At 44.7% G+C, this 15,567-nt stretch overlaps 2 protein-coding genes across 4 annotated transcripts in view; one reads left to right on the top strand and one right to left on the bottom strand.

Moving 5' to 3' along the window:
* The window catches only part of CAPN7 (calpain 7), a 51,874-nt gene extending 40,279 nt beyond the window's left edge, over positions 1-11,595 (top strand). Inside the window, exons 13-21 of one of the 3 annotated variants that reach the window (XM_070377169.1) lie at positions 745-889; positions 1,005-1,104; positions 1,723-1,858; positions 2,451-2,526; positions 5,589-5,734; positions 6,549-6,611; positions 7,138-7,268; positions 10,200-10,292; positions 10,386-11,595. In XM_070377169.1, the coding sequence (XP_070233270.1) occupies positions 745-889; positions 1,005-1,104; positions 1,723-1,858; positions 2,451-2,526; positions 5,589-5,734; positions 6,549-6,611; positions 7,138-7,268; positions 10,200-10,292; positions 10,386-10,530 (1,035 nt within the window). In that variant the 3' untranslated portion in view covers positions 10,531-11,595. The remainder of the gene's footprint in view (positions 1-744; positions 890-1,004; positions 1,105-1,722; positions 1,859-2,450; positions 2,527-5,588; positions 5,735-6,548; positions 6,612-7,137; positions 7,269-10,199; positions 10,293-10,385) is intronic. The other 2 variants (XM_070377171.1, XM_070377170.1) reach the window with 2 other exon arrangements.
* Positions 11,596-12,333: 738 nt separating this feature from the next.
* The window catches only part of SH3BP5 (SH3 domain binding protein 5), an 84,586-nt gene continuing 81,352 nt past the window's right edge, over positions 12,334-15,567 (bottom strand). The window contains exons 8-9 of the mRNA XM_070377174.1: positions 14,129-14,389; positions 12,334-13,754 (exon numbers count right to left, since the gene is read on the bottom strand). Of these exons, the coding sequence (XP_070233275.1) occupies positions 13,555-13,754; positions 14,129-14,389 (461 nt within the window). The 3' untranslated portion in view covers positions 12,334-13,554. The remainder of the gene's footprint in view (positions 13,755-14,128; positions 14,390-15,567) is intronic.

Below are 15,567 nucleotides of genomic sequence, written 5' to 3'. Positions count from 1 at the left end.
GCAGAGCAGTCAGAGGGGACCAGAGAGCCCGCAGGAGCAGGCGCAGCGTGAGCAGAGGCGTTCTGCTCGGGGACTGAGTGCGGGTCAGAGGGGACCAGAGAGCCCGCAGGAGCAGGTGCAGCGTGAGCAGAGGCGTTCTGCGCGGGGACTGAGTGCGGGTCAGAGGGGACCAGAGAGCCCGCAGGAGCAGGCGCAGTGTGAACAGAGGCGTTCTGTGCGGGGACTGAGTGTGGGTCGCCTACGGGGCTGAGAGCAGGGCAGGGGAGAGCCAGGCATGGGGACAGGGCACTGGAAACCAGCGAGGCCACAGCACAGGAGGCCCTGAGAGGACAGGGGACACCCATGCTCTAGGGCAGCCTGGCCCAGAGGCACTTCCTGCCAGGATGAAACGTTCTGTGCCCGTGCTGTGCACGAATCTAGCTCCTAGGACACTTGGTCCTTGAGCTCTTGAAATGTGACTACTGCGACTAAGGAGCTGATTTGTAAACTTAATTATATATGACCACATGTGAGTAGTGATTACGTATGGATAGCATAGCTCTAGAGATAGGTAGCCGTTTACAGCTTCTGATCGGATATGGGGCTCAGGCAAGTGCTGATTAAAGAATAGTAATTTCGGATGTTATTTGTAGGGAAAAGAAATGATAAGTATTCAAACTGCATCCTCACTTGGAGAATGATATAACTAATAAAAATGTGGTAAAACTGTTTTGTAACTTTGTTATCTCCTGGCTTTTTTAATAGGGGCTGCGATTTATCCAACTGAAAAATCCTTGGAGTCATTTACGTTGGAAGGGAAGATACAGTGAAAATGATGTAAAAAACTGGACCCCAGAGTTGCAAAAGTATTTAAACTTTGATCCTCGAACAGCTCAGAAAATAGACAATGGTAAATAACTTTTTAATTTAATAATATGTGCTTAACATGCTTTAACAGTGTAAAATGTACTCAACTGACAAGTCATTAAGGTTTTTTTAGACTAACAAAGACATCTAATTTTTAGGAATATTTTGGATTTCGTGGGATGATCTCTGCCAGTATTATGATGTAATTTACTTGAGTTGGAATCCAGGTCTTTTTAAAGAATCAACATGCATTCACAGGTAACTTTTTTGCACATTTCAAAATATGCTTCATAGTAGTGTCCCTTTTTTCATTTAAAATGAAATTATTTGGAAAGACTAGTATTCTTTCTTTTTATCATGCCCATAGAGGGCTTCCCTAGTAGCTGAGCTAGCAAAGAATCTGCCTGCCATGCAGGAGACCCCGGTTCATTTCCTGAGTTGGGAAGATCCACTGGAGAAAGGATTGGCTACCCACTCCGGTGTTCTTGGACTTCCCTGGTGGCTCAGCTGGTAAAGAATCTGCCCGCAATGTGGGAGACCTGGGTTCGATCTCTGGGTCAGGAAGATCCCCTGGAGGAGGGCATGGCAGCCCACTCCAGTATTCTTGCCTGGAGAATCCCCATGGACAGAGGAGCCTGGTGGTCTACAGTCCATGGGGTCACAGAGAATGACTGAGCGACTGAGCACACAGCATGCAGAGAACTATCATGTAATAGTCACTCTCTTTGTGTGCTTCTTGATTATGCCAAAAGAAAACAAGAAAACCTTAAAACCTAATTGTATTTGAAGCAAAACTTTTAAAAATAGCATTTCAGCTTAGCTCTGTGAGAAGTGTAATTCCGACCTCCTTACTGATGTTGTGATGTTGTCTCCTAGTACTTGGGACGCCAAGCAAGGACCTGTGAAGGACGCCTACAGCCTGGCCAACAACCCCCAGTACAAGCTGGAGGTGCAGTGTCCACAGGGGGGCGCCGCGGTCTGGGTTTTGCTTAGTAGGCACATAACAGACAAGGTACTGGTACCCTCCTCACATCCCATACAGACTTTCTTTCAAATATAAGTAGACCAACGTGAGCAAGACACGCAACTTCATCACCAGCCTGTTTCCTGTATATAGGTGTCTTGAAAATAGTGTTTTCTTAGATAAATGTTTTCCTCAAAGGAAATTGATAATTTATAATTACACACTTCAAATCTCTTTCAGAAATCATGTATGAAGAGAGTGAGGGAGTCTGTGCTTTCTAGTGAGAGTTTTAGTGTTGATTATATATGCTTTAGATCTTAAGAATATTAACATAAAAATATGCTAAGGGGGTTTTGAAAATGTTGATGCATTAGGCCTGGTTTTGTAAAGGGTAACCATAATTTTAATGGTTTTTAGAGTCTTTTTGTAGTATATTGCTTCATATAGCATGCTCATCTACTGAAATTACAGTTTAATTGACATACTTTATAACACCAAATAGAAATGCTCTTAAGCTTAGAAATAATCTCCTTCTCCTCCCCTCCCCACCTACACACACACACACACACACACACACACACACACACAGGAACATAGTGAGTCAATTTACCTAACCATATTGAATTATTTGTGCTTTTAGGATGATTTTGCAAATAATCGAGAATTTATCACAATGGTTGTATACAAGACTGATGGGAAAAAAGTTTATTACCCAGGTATGTTTAGTAAACAGACATTCAAACAAACATTAAAATTCTATTTGTGTGGTTAATTTGAAAAATGACAAATTTTATGTAGGTAATATACATAAATTAATGATTATGCTGATAAGACTAATAGAAACCCCTCAAACAGATGTGTGGCTATTTATGCTACTTGTGTGTGTTATTTTTTTTAATTTAGAGACCTCAGGAATTTGCAATTTCTGCACTCTAGCACATTGCCGTCAGAGCTTTATTTCTAAAATTTAAATCCTATCTTTTTCTCTGATCAGAAAATCTGTGGTTTTCTGTGGACTCATGGATAAAAAGTCCAGGCTCTTGAGTGAGATGTCTGAGGCTTCTTACACTCTGGCCTTCTCCTTAAGGCACCCTCGGCGCAGGTCTGGCTGCTCCTGAACACATCACGCCTGTGTTGCCCTCCTCTGTCTCAGTTCTTCCGCCAAGAGTGTCTTCTCCCTGGCCTCTGTCCGCATATTCCTTTTCCTCTCTTCTTTGTAATGAATGTGGTTAAGATCCAGTTTATGCCATTTCCTCTGTGATGACCTTCCTGCCAGACACAGTGAATCTTGCCCTAAGGCACTGACTTACTGTGTTGAGACCATTTTGCTTTCACATCAAAAGAAAATTTTTTATCATTTACTGCGTGGTAGGGACTATTGGTTTATATTCTAGTCTGGGAGACAAAAAGAGAAAAAAAACTTAATAATGACACCTATGTAGAAAGAAATAACATAGGGTGTTCGTGACTGCTTGGTCACTTTGGTTGGGTGGCCGTGGAAGGCCTTGTTGAAAAGGAGGAAGAGAAAGTCTGAATGACGAACAGGAGTCAGTCATGCAAACACAGAGGTAACAGCATTGCAGGCAGAGGGAACAGCCAGTGCAAGGACCCTAACATGGGCCAAACATGATGTTTCCTGGGAAGAGAAGGAAGACCAGGAGGCCTGGGCAGTGTGGTGTCAGCAGTGGTCAGATGGATGCAGGCTTAGATCACGTAAGGTTCCATCAGCCCAGCCCAGGAAAGGGTCGGAATTTTGCTCCAAGCATGATGGAAATCTTTGGAGGGTTTCAGGAAAATGACATTATCTGATGTGTGTCTGTGTGTTGTTTTTAAGAAAATTCTTTGTAGAATATATTGGAGGGGACAAAAATTGGAAGCAGAGAACCCAATTAGGTGCTTTTATTTCTGTGAGGAGCGGCGGTGGTTTGAACTTGTGATGGTAAAGTGGAGATGAGGAGGGGATAGGTTTGGGTTTGGTTAGGATTGTCAGGACTTGCTGAGTTAGTCGGGGATGGCAGGAGTCCAGGACAACACCTGTATTTTTGGCTTGAGAAGCAGAAAGGTGTAACGTTGACTGCGATGCGGGAGCCGGGCAGGGGGCAGATCTGCTGTGGAGTGAAGCAGAAGTTAACTTTGGGTCTTGTTAAATTTGAGATCCCTGTTAGCTCTCCCATTGCTGTAACCTGTTGAGATTAGATTAGAGACAAGTGGACTTAGCGCCCCGGCAGCATCTTTGACCTTGACAGGGACAGAGTGGACACAGGTGGGCTGGGATCCCAGGGGAAAGGATCGGGTGTGCCTGAGGTGAGGCTCTCTGAAGAAGGCTGTGAGGAGGACCAGGCACGGATGGCTAAGCTGGGGTCAGAAGTGGTTTTGTCGAGTTTCGTTTTGCTTGATCTTAGGAAAAGGTGGCCTTCTTCCCCCGCTGCACCGAGGCTTTCCTGAGGTTCTCTGGGATGGGCACGGCACACAGTCGGTCCAGTGATAAACATCAAGTTAAACAAGCCAGATTTTCCATGTTGATCATTATACATCCAGACACAAAGGTTGTGAGTTATGATCCTAACATTAACGTGTTACACGGCTTTTGAATTTCAAAGAACTTGTTACTCTTTGTGCTTGGATTTTTTAAAAAACAATTTCCTTCCTCTCTTACACAGAGCGACTTTGCCACTCCAGGGCGCTTTCTGGTTTAGTTTTATTTTGATCACGACACTCGGAAGTAAACTGGACTGTTCCCCATCCAACAGAAGAGTAAACTGAGACATAGGTCAGACTGCTGCAGGTCACAGGCGCGCCAGTCCTCCCCCACGCTAGGTCACACCACCTCTAAGCACAGGAGACTTACTACATTTGAGGTGCTAAAATCTCTTCCACAGGTTACATTATCAGTATTCGGTGTTTCTAAATAATATCAGCAATATAGCATTGATCTTAAATGACTTAATCGATATGCATGAAATGACTTTATTGTATCAGCCTTGATTCATGAGCCTGTCACAGAATATCTCAGGCAGCAAAATACTGGAAATAAACCAGATCTGCACATCGTCTGAACACTAGATGGGGAAGCACACACACAGGGTGTCCACGTCACGTGATGGCGTGTGCTGTTGCACATGCAGATTTGAAAGGAGTAAACCTGTGTAGACCAACATGAATCTCAGAAACCTGAGTGAGAAATGAGGTGCAGAGCAAGACACAGGCTGCTGCTTTTTTTAGATGCATGGTCACGTGTGTGTGTGTGTGTGTGTCTGTGTGTGTAAAAGTCGGCAGAGATGCCCATCAAATCCATCAGAGTGGAATGGAATAAGACTTAATGGTGGTGATTAAAGGAACTTTGTTTTACAAAGAAGCTAGTATGACCAAAAAAAGATAATTGAATCCTGAGTGCTAGAGAATATAGATAACGTGTTTATATATTTCTTTGTATCTTTTTAAAAAATTTCCTCAAAAGGAAAAAAGAAGTTAATGTTGATTTTAAAATCCTCTGCCAGGAGAGAAAAATAAGTCACAGGGCAAATAGGGATTATCATATACCTCGTTGAATGTATTCCAAAAAGATTGCTTTCTGTGTATTAGAAATTATTTAATTTTCAAGTTTTAAGTAGATTAAAGTTTTAAATTGAAATTGTAATTCTTTAATACCATTGTATTTTAAAGACAGAATTAAGGGAATGTCCATCCATTTAATTATTTTTCCTACCATCAACCATAAAACTTAAAAAGTACAGAGAATAAAGTCCCATCTTCTGTAAACCTACTTGTTTATTTGCAGCTGACCCACCTCCATACATTGATGGGATTCGAATTAACAGCCCTCACTATTTGACTAAGATAAAGCTAACCACTCCGGGGACCCACACCTTTACGCTAGTGGTTTCCCAGTATGAAAAACAGAACACAATTCATTACACAGTCCGGGTAAGTAAACCAACACGACAGAATGACGATAGAAAGTGCATAACGTCTCTGCTTGTGAGGTTATCTACAAAAAGGTTTATTTATAAAGCGATGTTCGGCAAAGCTAGTACAATATTGTGGAGTTTAAAAATTAAAAAAAAAAAAGATTGATCTCTATATACTGCTGAGTGTGTATTTATCTGTATAACAGTTGTGTTAAATTATGATGATGATTCATGCAGAAAATAATGTTTTTGAACAGTAACGAAATGTTTTTATTTTGAATAACATTTTGAATGAATATTTTAGGCTTTAGAGTAGTGGTTTAGTCCCGAGGCAAATGTGGTGTATTGGACCAGTAAACTCACAGAGCAATAAAAACTCCTTTAGTCTTCATAATACTTTTATTGACTTAAGAAAACCTGGAACTTACTGAAAGGAAACTGACTGCCTATAAACATATTGCTCTCATGTAACTGGGAAGGTCATTGTAATTGTGTTCTTCATAGATTTGTTTGCCTTAACTTAGTAAAGAAGCTCAGAGGAATAGATTTTTAGTGATGAAAGGGACACTGGGGAGCTGCTTTCTTAAGATGCAGAAGCCAAGGCCTCGGGGGTCGTGGTGTGTCCCAGGCCGCAGTTGGTGGCAGCGGAGCCAGGATAAGCACCCTGGCCGCCCACCTGCAGCCCTTTAGTCCTGCCTTGGTACAGGAGGCCCACAGAATCGGGGCTGTCAACTACCCCAGCTGATTTCTTAGTCTTCCGGAACATTCTAAAGTGTGTTTTTGTAAGTATACATTGTATCACTATGATATTTTTTTTTTTTTCACTCTAGGTATACTCAGCATGCAGCTTTACTTTTTCAAAGATTCCTTCTCCATACACTGTATCAAAACAGGTAAAAGAGATTTTTTTCTTTGGGTCACAGTCTCAAAGTCCCTTTTAGAAGTCCCTTTTTTTTTCTTTCACATTTAAGTTTCTTACAAAGTAAAAACATTCGAGGATTAAGTATAGTCTCCAGTCCAGGTTGGAACACACAAACCTCAGTGGGCACTGAGTGATTCTGGGGAAAAAGTTGAATTCAGAGAAAGAAGATGCACGCAGACCTTGGTCAGCAGGGAAGGCGGTGTGCATGAACCTTTTACACAGAATTTGAGATTGATTCTACAGGGTGGGCTGGACGTGGGCAAGAGGATTTGAGGGAGAATTCTTGGCAAGGAGGACTCAAAGACGGTGGGTAGAGACAGGGCTGAGGCTGCAAAGTGGCCGGGCTGACTTGGAGAATTACACTGAAGAGATAGATGATGCAGCCACAGTGGAGAGCTGCCTTTTTTTCTTTTCAAAGGCGCAGAGGAATTTTATTGTCTTTAAAGCAGAATTCTAGAATGTGAAGTTTTGGTAATACAAAGGCTTTGTTTTATTAGATTAATGGAAAGTGGAGTGGTCAGAGTGCCGGAGGATGTGGAAATTTCCAAGAGACTCACAAAAATAACCCCATTTACCAATTCCATATAGAAAAGACTGGGCCGCTACTGATCGAGCTAAGAGGACCAAGGTTTGTGATAAGTTAACTTTCTTAAATTAATGATACCGTGTTAAAAATGAGCTTAGTGGAACAGAATAGGGTTTTGAAACATATTCATACGGACACTTCGTCTGTGATTAAAGACAGTATTGCATAAAAGTGAGGAAGAGGTGCTGGAATAATTAATATCTATGTACAAGAAAGGTGAGCAGGCCTCTGACTCACATCCAATCTGAAATTCAGTTCCAGATAGCTTACTGATAGCAGGAGATAATAGCCTCAGGGTAAGGAAAGACGTCTCAAGACAACAAGCACATGAAAAGATTTGTAAATATCCTATGTTATTAGGAAAAAAGTCTGTAGGTTTTAAAAAATAACAAAAATTAAAACTTTTTAACAGGCATGTCATAAAAGAAACAATCCAAACAGCCAATAGACTGTAAGAGCAAAATTTAGAACAGCCAGTGTTCCTCAGTGGCTTTTAAAAGACTATAAAATAGTCATGCAGTAGAGTCCTACATAACAGTGAAGATAAAGAACAGCTCCCCACAACACGCTGGGTGGGTCTCAGGACCGAGGCTGAGCTGAGTGACAGAAGCCACACAGCACAGTATATACTGTGCTTCTACTTGCGTGAAGGCAAGAACAGGTGAAGCTGAACTGTCATTGAAGGGTGCACACTTAGGTAGTCACACTGTAGGTAGGGCAGGAGAGGGACCAGTAGACAGAAGCTGTGATCAAAGGGCCACACAGGGGCTCTCCTCACGGCACTGAGGGTTTTGTCGATTGCCGGGGGGAGTAACTGGGCTTCTGTTCACTTTTGTGAAGCACATATGTTTCATGTGCACTGTCTTACATTTCTTGTGTATTGTGTTATATTTCACAGTTTTAAAAGGTTTAAAAAAGAGAATACAAATAAAAATAGTACCAGCTTCTAAATAAAACTAGGCTTAATTTTGCCTGCCTGTAATTACAAACTGTTTTGAAAGAAACTAATAATCCTATAGATCAGATCAGATCAGTCGCTCAGTCGTGTCCGACTTTTTGCGACCCCATGAATCGCAGCACACCAGGCCTCCCTGTCCATCACCAACTCCCGGAGTTCACTGAGACTCAGGTCCATCGAGTCAGTGATGCCATCCAGCCATCTCATCCTCTGTCGTCCCCTTCTCCTCTTGCCCCCAATCCCTCCCAGCATCACAGTCTTTTCCAGTGAGTCAACTCTTCACATGAGGTGGCCAAAGTACTGGAGTTTCATCTTCAGCATCATTCCCTCCAAAGAAATCCCAGGGCTGATCTCCTTCAGAATGGACTGGTTGGATCTCCTTGCAGTCCAAGGGACTCTCAAGAGTCTTCTCCAACACCACAGTTCAAAAGCATCAATTCTTCGGTGCTCAGCCTTCTTCACAGTCCAACTCTCACATCCATACATGACCGCAGGAAAAACCATAGCCTTGACTAGACAGACTTCTGTTGGCAAAGTAATGTCTCTGCTTTTGAATACGCTGTCTAGGTTGGTCATAACTTCCCTTCCAAGGAGTAAGCGTCTTTTAATTTCATGGCTGCAGTCACCATCTGCAGTGATTTTGGAGCCCAGAAAAATAAAGTCTGATACTGTTTCCACTGTTTCCCCATCTATTTGCCATGAAGTGATGGGACCAGATGCCATGATCTTCGTTTTTTGAATGTTGGCTTTAAGCCAACTTTTTCACTCTCTACTTTCACTTTCATCAAGAGGCTCTTTAGTTCCTCTTCACTTTCTGCCATAAGGGTAGGACTAAGCTATTTTTCTGCAGTCGTTTTCAAAAATGTCACCAGTTTGATAGGCAAAACAAGGTACATAATTGCCCTTTTGTATTTCATTTCGAAGCTTGAATATGGAAAAATGTTTATTGACTGTGTATTTTTTCTTCATATATTTAATTCATATCTTTTGCCCATTTTTCTGTTGCACTTGTCATGTTTTTTTTAATTGTAAGCATGAATAAGGGTATGTATGTAGAATATTAACTCCTTCACATATTTGCAGGCATTTTTCCCAGATTTTTTTTCTCACATAACAAAAAAATTTTTTTCATTATAATCAAATCTGTTTCTTTTGGTTTATTTTGCTGTGGCCAGGAAGTCTTGCCCTAATATCAAAGTTTCACTGTATTTTCTTCTAGTTGTTTTCTTTTTTTAAATACATATGGATTGTGTTTTATATATGGTGTGAAATACAGTGTAACAATTTTTATTCTAAGTTTTTGTCATCACCACCTGCGTAAATAATCCTTTCCCTACTGATTTGGAACGTCACGTCTACCATAGGCTAATTCTTCTGTAAATTTAGATTTTATTTCAGGGTTCTCTCCTTTTCCTTTTTTTTTGTTTTTTTGCCTAATACACTATTTTAACATTATTCTCTGAGAGCCTGTGATAAAAATACAGTCTCTTCTAAAGTAAATTTCGTAAAATGTCCATCTTTATGGCTTCAACTTAAAAAGATAAATGATGTTTTCTGTAATTAAGAGTAAAAATAGTATGCATGTGCCTCAGAGTGCTGTTTCCTCCTACTGAAGCTTTAGAAACATGTACTTAACAGTCTATCTGCACTTTAGGTCGGAGAAGGCAATTGCACCCCACTCCAGTACTCTTGCCTGGAAAATCCCATGGACGGAGGAGCCTGGAAGGCTGCAGTCCACGGGGTCACTGAGGGTCAGACACGACTGAGCGACTTCACTTTGACTTTTCACTTTCATGCGTTGGAGAAGGAAATGGCAACCCACTCCAGTGTTCTTGCCTGGAGAATCCCAGGGACGGGGGAGCCTGGTGGGCTGCCGTCTATGGGGTCACACAGAGTCGGACACGACTGAAGCGACTTAGCAGCAGCAGCAGCAGCACTTTAGGTATAGTTATTTTGGGTGTATGTGTGAGACAACTTAGTAACAGCAGTGATTTACTCTCTTTTTTTACTGCTAGGCAGTACAGTGTTGGATTTGAAGTTGTAACAGTTTCTGTGGTGGGAGACCCTGGTCCCCATGGGTTCCAGAGGAAATCTAGTGGTGACTACAGGTAACGCTGGTCTTTTGATTGCTGTCTAATTCACACTCTGCTTTCTGGGGCATCATCACTTAAAAACCTTGTTCTCATTTTCCCTGAACGTAGGTGTGGGTTTTGCTACCTGGAACTAGAAAATATACCTGCTGGGATCTACAATATCATTCCCAGTACTTTCTTGCCTAAACAAGAAGGACCCTTTTTCTTGGACTTTAATAGTATTATCCCCATCAAGACAACACAACTGCAGTGACAGAAACCTCAGCGATCGCTGGATCTTACACACACCAACATCAGCTCTTCAACTGAGGACACGGATCTCGAGGACACTAACGCAACAGTCAGAACAGAACGGAATCTCTCCAAACATTCCTGTGGAGTCTGGTGCTGAAGTCAGGGTGTGTGCTGAGAACTGTGTGTCGTCAGAATTACCCTCTGTCACTCAGAAGTACTGTTTACCTGGTTTTGTGTGTATGCGGAGTGGGGTTGCACTTAGGGGCCATGCTATATAAAAGCATGTAGATGATTGTAAAGGTTAGACGCAGTCAAGCACTGAGATGGACGCCCTTGCCTGAGACCACATGAGGGATGCAGACTCATGGAGCAGAACAGCGGGCTGGGATGCTGCTCTGGAGTAGTTACGCTGTGTGTGTCTTTTGGCAGCACATGTTGTAAGGTAAACCTGCTTGTGTTGTTAAATCTCCTGTGTGTCCTGGGCAACAAATGACCAAATGAACTGTGTTACCATGAGATTTTAGTTCTGTGTTATTTATGACTTTAAGTGTTTACTGTTGCCCAGAGGTCATGAAAGGATAAAGCATTTAAGAAACAGTTAACTTTATAGTGTGGAGATGCTCATGCTTAAGAGTGAAGGTTGCTGAGGCTGGACACCTGTCTCCCATTGACTCATTGAAGAGGACTGAGGTATAGTCATCAGTGCCGTTTGATCAGGTTGAGGAAAGCAGTAGTCTGAAACACTGAAGACGTTACAATTCAGTTTGTATAGCCTTTCTGTAAATTGCTCCATATAGTTCAGTGTTCTTATGGTAAGAGCACTCTAAAAAAACATGATTAAGAATTTAATACATGGTGATTGGGTCGCAAGATACTGTTATGTGTAAATTCCCCGTTGTTTACATAAAAATCCATTAGAGTAGAATGATGCTCAGTCAAGATTTTAAAGATCTAAAAATAGTGGAATTTTTCATCTCTATTAAAACTTTTGTATTTCTATTACCTTTAATCGAAATAAAATGTTTATACTTATGGCAACTGCATAGTTTAACCTAGAGAAATTATTAAAGAACTTCATGTGGTATGTTCCATCTATGTTCCATGACTTGCATGAAAATTCACATTTTTACCAAAAAAAAAAAGTGTGTTTTTCATTCAGGCTAGTGGCAAATTGTTGTATTACTGAGATTTCATTTTGGTAAATACTTCAGTGCTTTCACTTTTAACGTATTTTAGGTGGATTAATTTTCTGTGACTTTAAAGAAAAATCTAAAGCATAACAGGCATATTTATTATAGGCATGATTTGAGCCTTGTGTGTTAAAGATCTTATCATAGATGCAAACTGAGACCTAATCCCTGCCTTCAAAAACCCAATGAAGGAGACCTATTTAAACAATACTGTATTGTAATGCTGAATTCTATAGAGAGCTCTGAACAGAGCCCACGATGACAAACGTTGGTTGGACCGGTATAGAAAGAGAATAGAATCAGCTGGGGAGCTTTTCAAAGCCTAGTGCCCAGGGCTGCCCGCATCACTCACCAGCCCCTGCGGCTGAGACCGGGAGACGCCCAGGCCTCCAGCCTAAGCACCTGTATTTATTTTGCGGCCACCATGTCTCCATACTGCTCGGCTTCAGTAGCAGCAGAAGTGGAATTCCAATTCACACCTGCTAATCAGGGTGTGCACTGTTAGGACCCAGGACCTTAACTGAAAATAAGAACAGGTGACCAGTGCATGCATGCTCCTGCTCATGGCAAGAGGACCGCCTTGAACAGAAGATTTGGGCAGTATCAGGATTCCTTATCTGAAGTCACAAAAAGACATTTTCTTAAGCCATTTTTATTACACTCAAGGTATTAAGACAAGTACAAAATAACCTTGTAATCAGGATACTGTATCAGTCATTAAAAAGAGAAAACAAGACAGTGTGAAGAGATTTACAAATGACACATATATATAAGCTGACAGACTTGAATGGGGGTTTTTTTTTCCTTTTAGAAATGCTGTTTTCTTAACAAAAAAAGGACAATTAAAATACAATGCTCTAAATACGGGCCATGAACAACACTTAATACTATTAGCATAACAGACACCATTGCTTCTATCAACAGCCTCTGCCACCATGTGCCCACTCCCTTTCCTAGCTGTAAGGAACAGTTTCCTCTTAAGAAATACTAGTGCAGCATAACCCTTAAATAACTGTTTATTTTTAAAAGTTACAGCCTACAGAGAAACCAACACCTTGTCGATCTAGAACAACACTGGCCACCATTCCTCATGCACGGGTCTTAGAATAAGTCCCCCTGGCTGGTGGGGTGAGGTTTGCGCGACAGGACTCCTCCCCCTGCAGCCACAGGCCCTCATCCACGACAGGCCCCTGCCCGTGTCCCCCCTATCCCCACGCGACATTCACCCTTCCCACCCCAAAAAGTGCAGCTCATGGCAGCCTTCGACAAAGAAAAGGATTTTAACGGGCGTCCCAGGAAACACACTTTTTTTTTAAATCCTCTGAAAACCAGAGATGATGAAAATGAATTCTGTTCTTGGATTTTTTTTTTTTTAAGCCTTCACTGGATCAGAAAGCATTGTTGCGAATATTTGAGTTTCATTTGCGTGCACTTGTTTTCCTTTAGATACCACCCCCACCCCACCCCCGGGATCTAAAGGAGAGAACAAGGCCATTTTCCCAAATAAGTGGGCCCTTGAGTCTGCTGGGGGCTCAGCTCCCCGGGCCCTCGGCTGGCTCCGGTTCTTTTCTGGGAACAGGTTACTGCTTGCACAACACCGTGACAGGGACCGTTCCAACAAAGGCCGTGGACGCGGTCACAGCCCACCCGCAACAACTGACTCTGCACAGGAAAACACAGCAGCCCAGGAGCACTCACCCCACAGACAGACCTCCAGCCCTGAGCCCACTGAAGCGTCACTCGTGCGATTTAGAGGAAAGGGCTGGGATTTGGCATATATTTTGTGATTATTGGCACAATGTCCTCCGTCCCGTTCATGTATAAACACTGGCCCGCGCCGGGGCCAGGGCGCGTCAGCCGATCTGCACCACGTGTGTGTCTGTGAGGCCCGCACGCCCGGGGCCCCGCAGGGACAGCCGCCGCACCCCGTCCTCCAGGGCCTGGCCTGCGGGCTTCGGGGGGCTCCTGCCGCCGTCGCCGCTGCTGCTGCCCAGCCTCCGGTGGCTGCCCGCCTTGTCAACCGTCTTATTCTCTGCTCCCTCTGCTCTGTCCCCTGTGGAAACAGAAAGACCCGGCAGTGAGTCCTGGCAGTCCCAGGGGTCACCCGGGCCCCCCACAGCCAGCCAGCCAGCTGCACCTCCAGATGCCCAGGGGCACAGAAGCGCCTCTGCCACAGCAGCGCCTCCTGCTTTCCCTCCCTGAGAAGCTGTAGACGCCCCTGACCCTCGGAGATGAGACCCATCCTATGCTAACAGCCGGGAAACAGAAGCCTCTCCAGCGGGGGTGCCTGTCCAGAGGACTGTTGTGATGAGAGAGACCAAATCACGTTGGGAGCCACACCGCAATGCGTTCAGAGAGGCCCTGATTGCAGCATCCAGCCTGGGGTCCCCGCCTCCCCCCAGCCCAGGGGCAGGGGGCTGCACTCACCTCGTTCCACCTCGCACTCGGGGGACGAGGCCCCGCTGCACTCGCTGCGGGGGCCCAACCCCGGGAACAGCACCCCGAACTCCGACAGGGACACAGGGCTGGGCAGGTCCAGGCTGGCGGGCCGCACGGCCGCGGGGAACTGCTCGGGCATCTCCGATGGGCTTGTGGGCCCTGAGCTGAAGCTGGACAGGGACTGGGTTTCTGAGTCATCCTCAGACACAAAGGCGCTGCAGTTGTCATCTTCGAAGGCCTCGGAGGCCACTGGGAGGGGAGAGAGAGGAGCTGTCACTCGGGTCTGACCGAGGGCCACCTGGTCCCTGACACACCCTCTGGGTGTCCCCGCTGCAGAGACGGGGCCAGGAAGCTGCAGGACCCGGCCACAGGCCGTGGCCGCCTCAGCTCGTGAGACCAGACTCCAGAGCAGCCTGAAGGGAGGAGGCTGGACCTACCAACGGCCAGGGTCCTTAACATCACTCTGCAGCCCCTGTCCCAGAAGTCACTGTCACCAGACACTGCCTGAGGTGGAATGGAAGGTGAATTCAGCCTCAGGTTGGGTTTTTCTCTCCACCCCGGGCCCCAAAACGGACCCCCACGGGCACAGGAGGACAGCAGGCCTGCGTGACGCATCCTGATGGAGCCAGCCAGGCCTCGGAGCTGCCTCCTCCCACGGAAGGAGCCACGGGAGCTCTGACGGACAGTCCTGCACGGGGTCTCTGCTGGGACCTCGGTCACCTTCTGAGTAGCTTCCCATCTCCTGAGACGTGCTCAGAGTCCACTGAGATCACCGTCTGCCACAAAGGAACATAGCTCCCTTGCGGTCCTCTGTAGCCTGTGCCTCACTTGGTTTGTGGGCCATTCTAACCGAGGCCAGAGACACAGCTTCCAAGTCACCTCAGCTCTGAACAACATCCCAGTCCCGTTTCCTCCTCCCCTGGCCTTAAAGACAGCCTGAAGTGCCCCCTGCTGCTGCTGCTGCATAGTCACTTCAGTCGTTCCAACTCTGTGGGACCCCATAGACGGCAGCCCACCAGGCTCTCCTGCCCCTGGGATTCTCCAGGCAAGAACACTGGAGTGGGCTGCCATTTCCTTCTCCAATGCATGAAAGTGAAAAGTGAAAGTGAAGTCGCTCAGTCGTGTCCGAACCTCAGTGACCCCGTGGACTGCAGCCTTCCAGGCTGCTCCGTCCATGGGATTTTCCAGGCAAGAGTACTGGAGTGGGGTGCCATTGCCTTCTCCGGAAGCGCCCCATGGAAGTACTATTAATGCTAGGCACACAGAATGGGCTCAGATCTGAGTTCACATCCCATCTTTGCTGCTTGCTGGGTACCCTTGGTTAAGTTACTGAACGTCTCTGAGCTTCATGTCCCTCTCCACACAGGGTATACAAGATGATGTACACTAGAGGACTCATCCCTGCTGTTCAAATTACAGTTTCCTTT

This window comes from Bos mutus, chromosome 1 (assembly GCF_027580195.1).
Source record: "Bos mutus isolate GX-2022 chromosome 1, NWIPB_WYAK_1.1, whole genome shotgun sequence".
NCBI lineage: Eukaryota > Metazoa > Chordata > Mammalia > Artiodactyla > Bovidae > Bos > Bos mutus.
The sequence above is the reverse complement of the archived record's forward strand: the minus strand, read 5'-3'. Positions and strand labels throughout refer to the sequence as shown.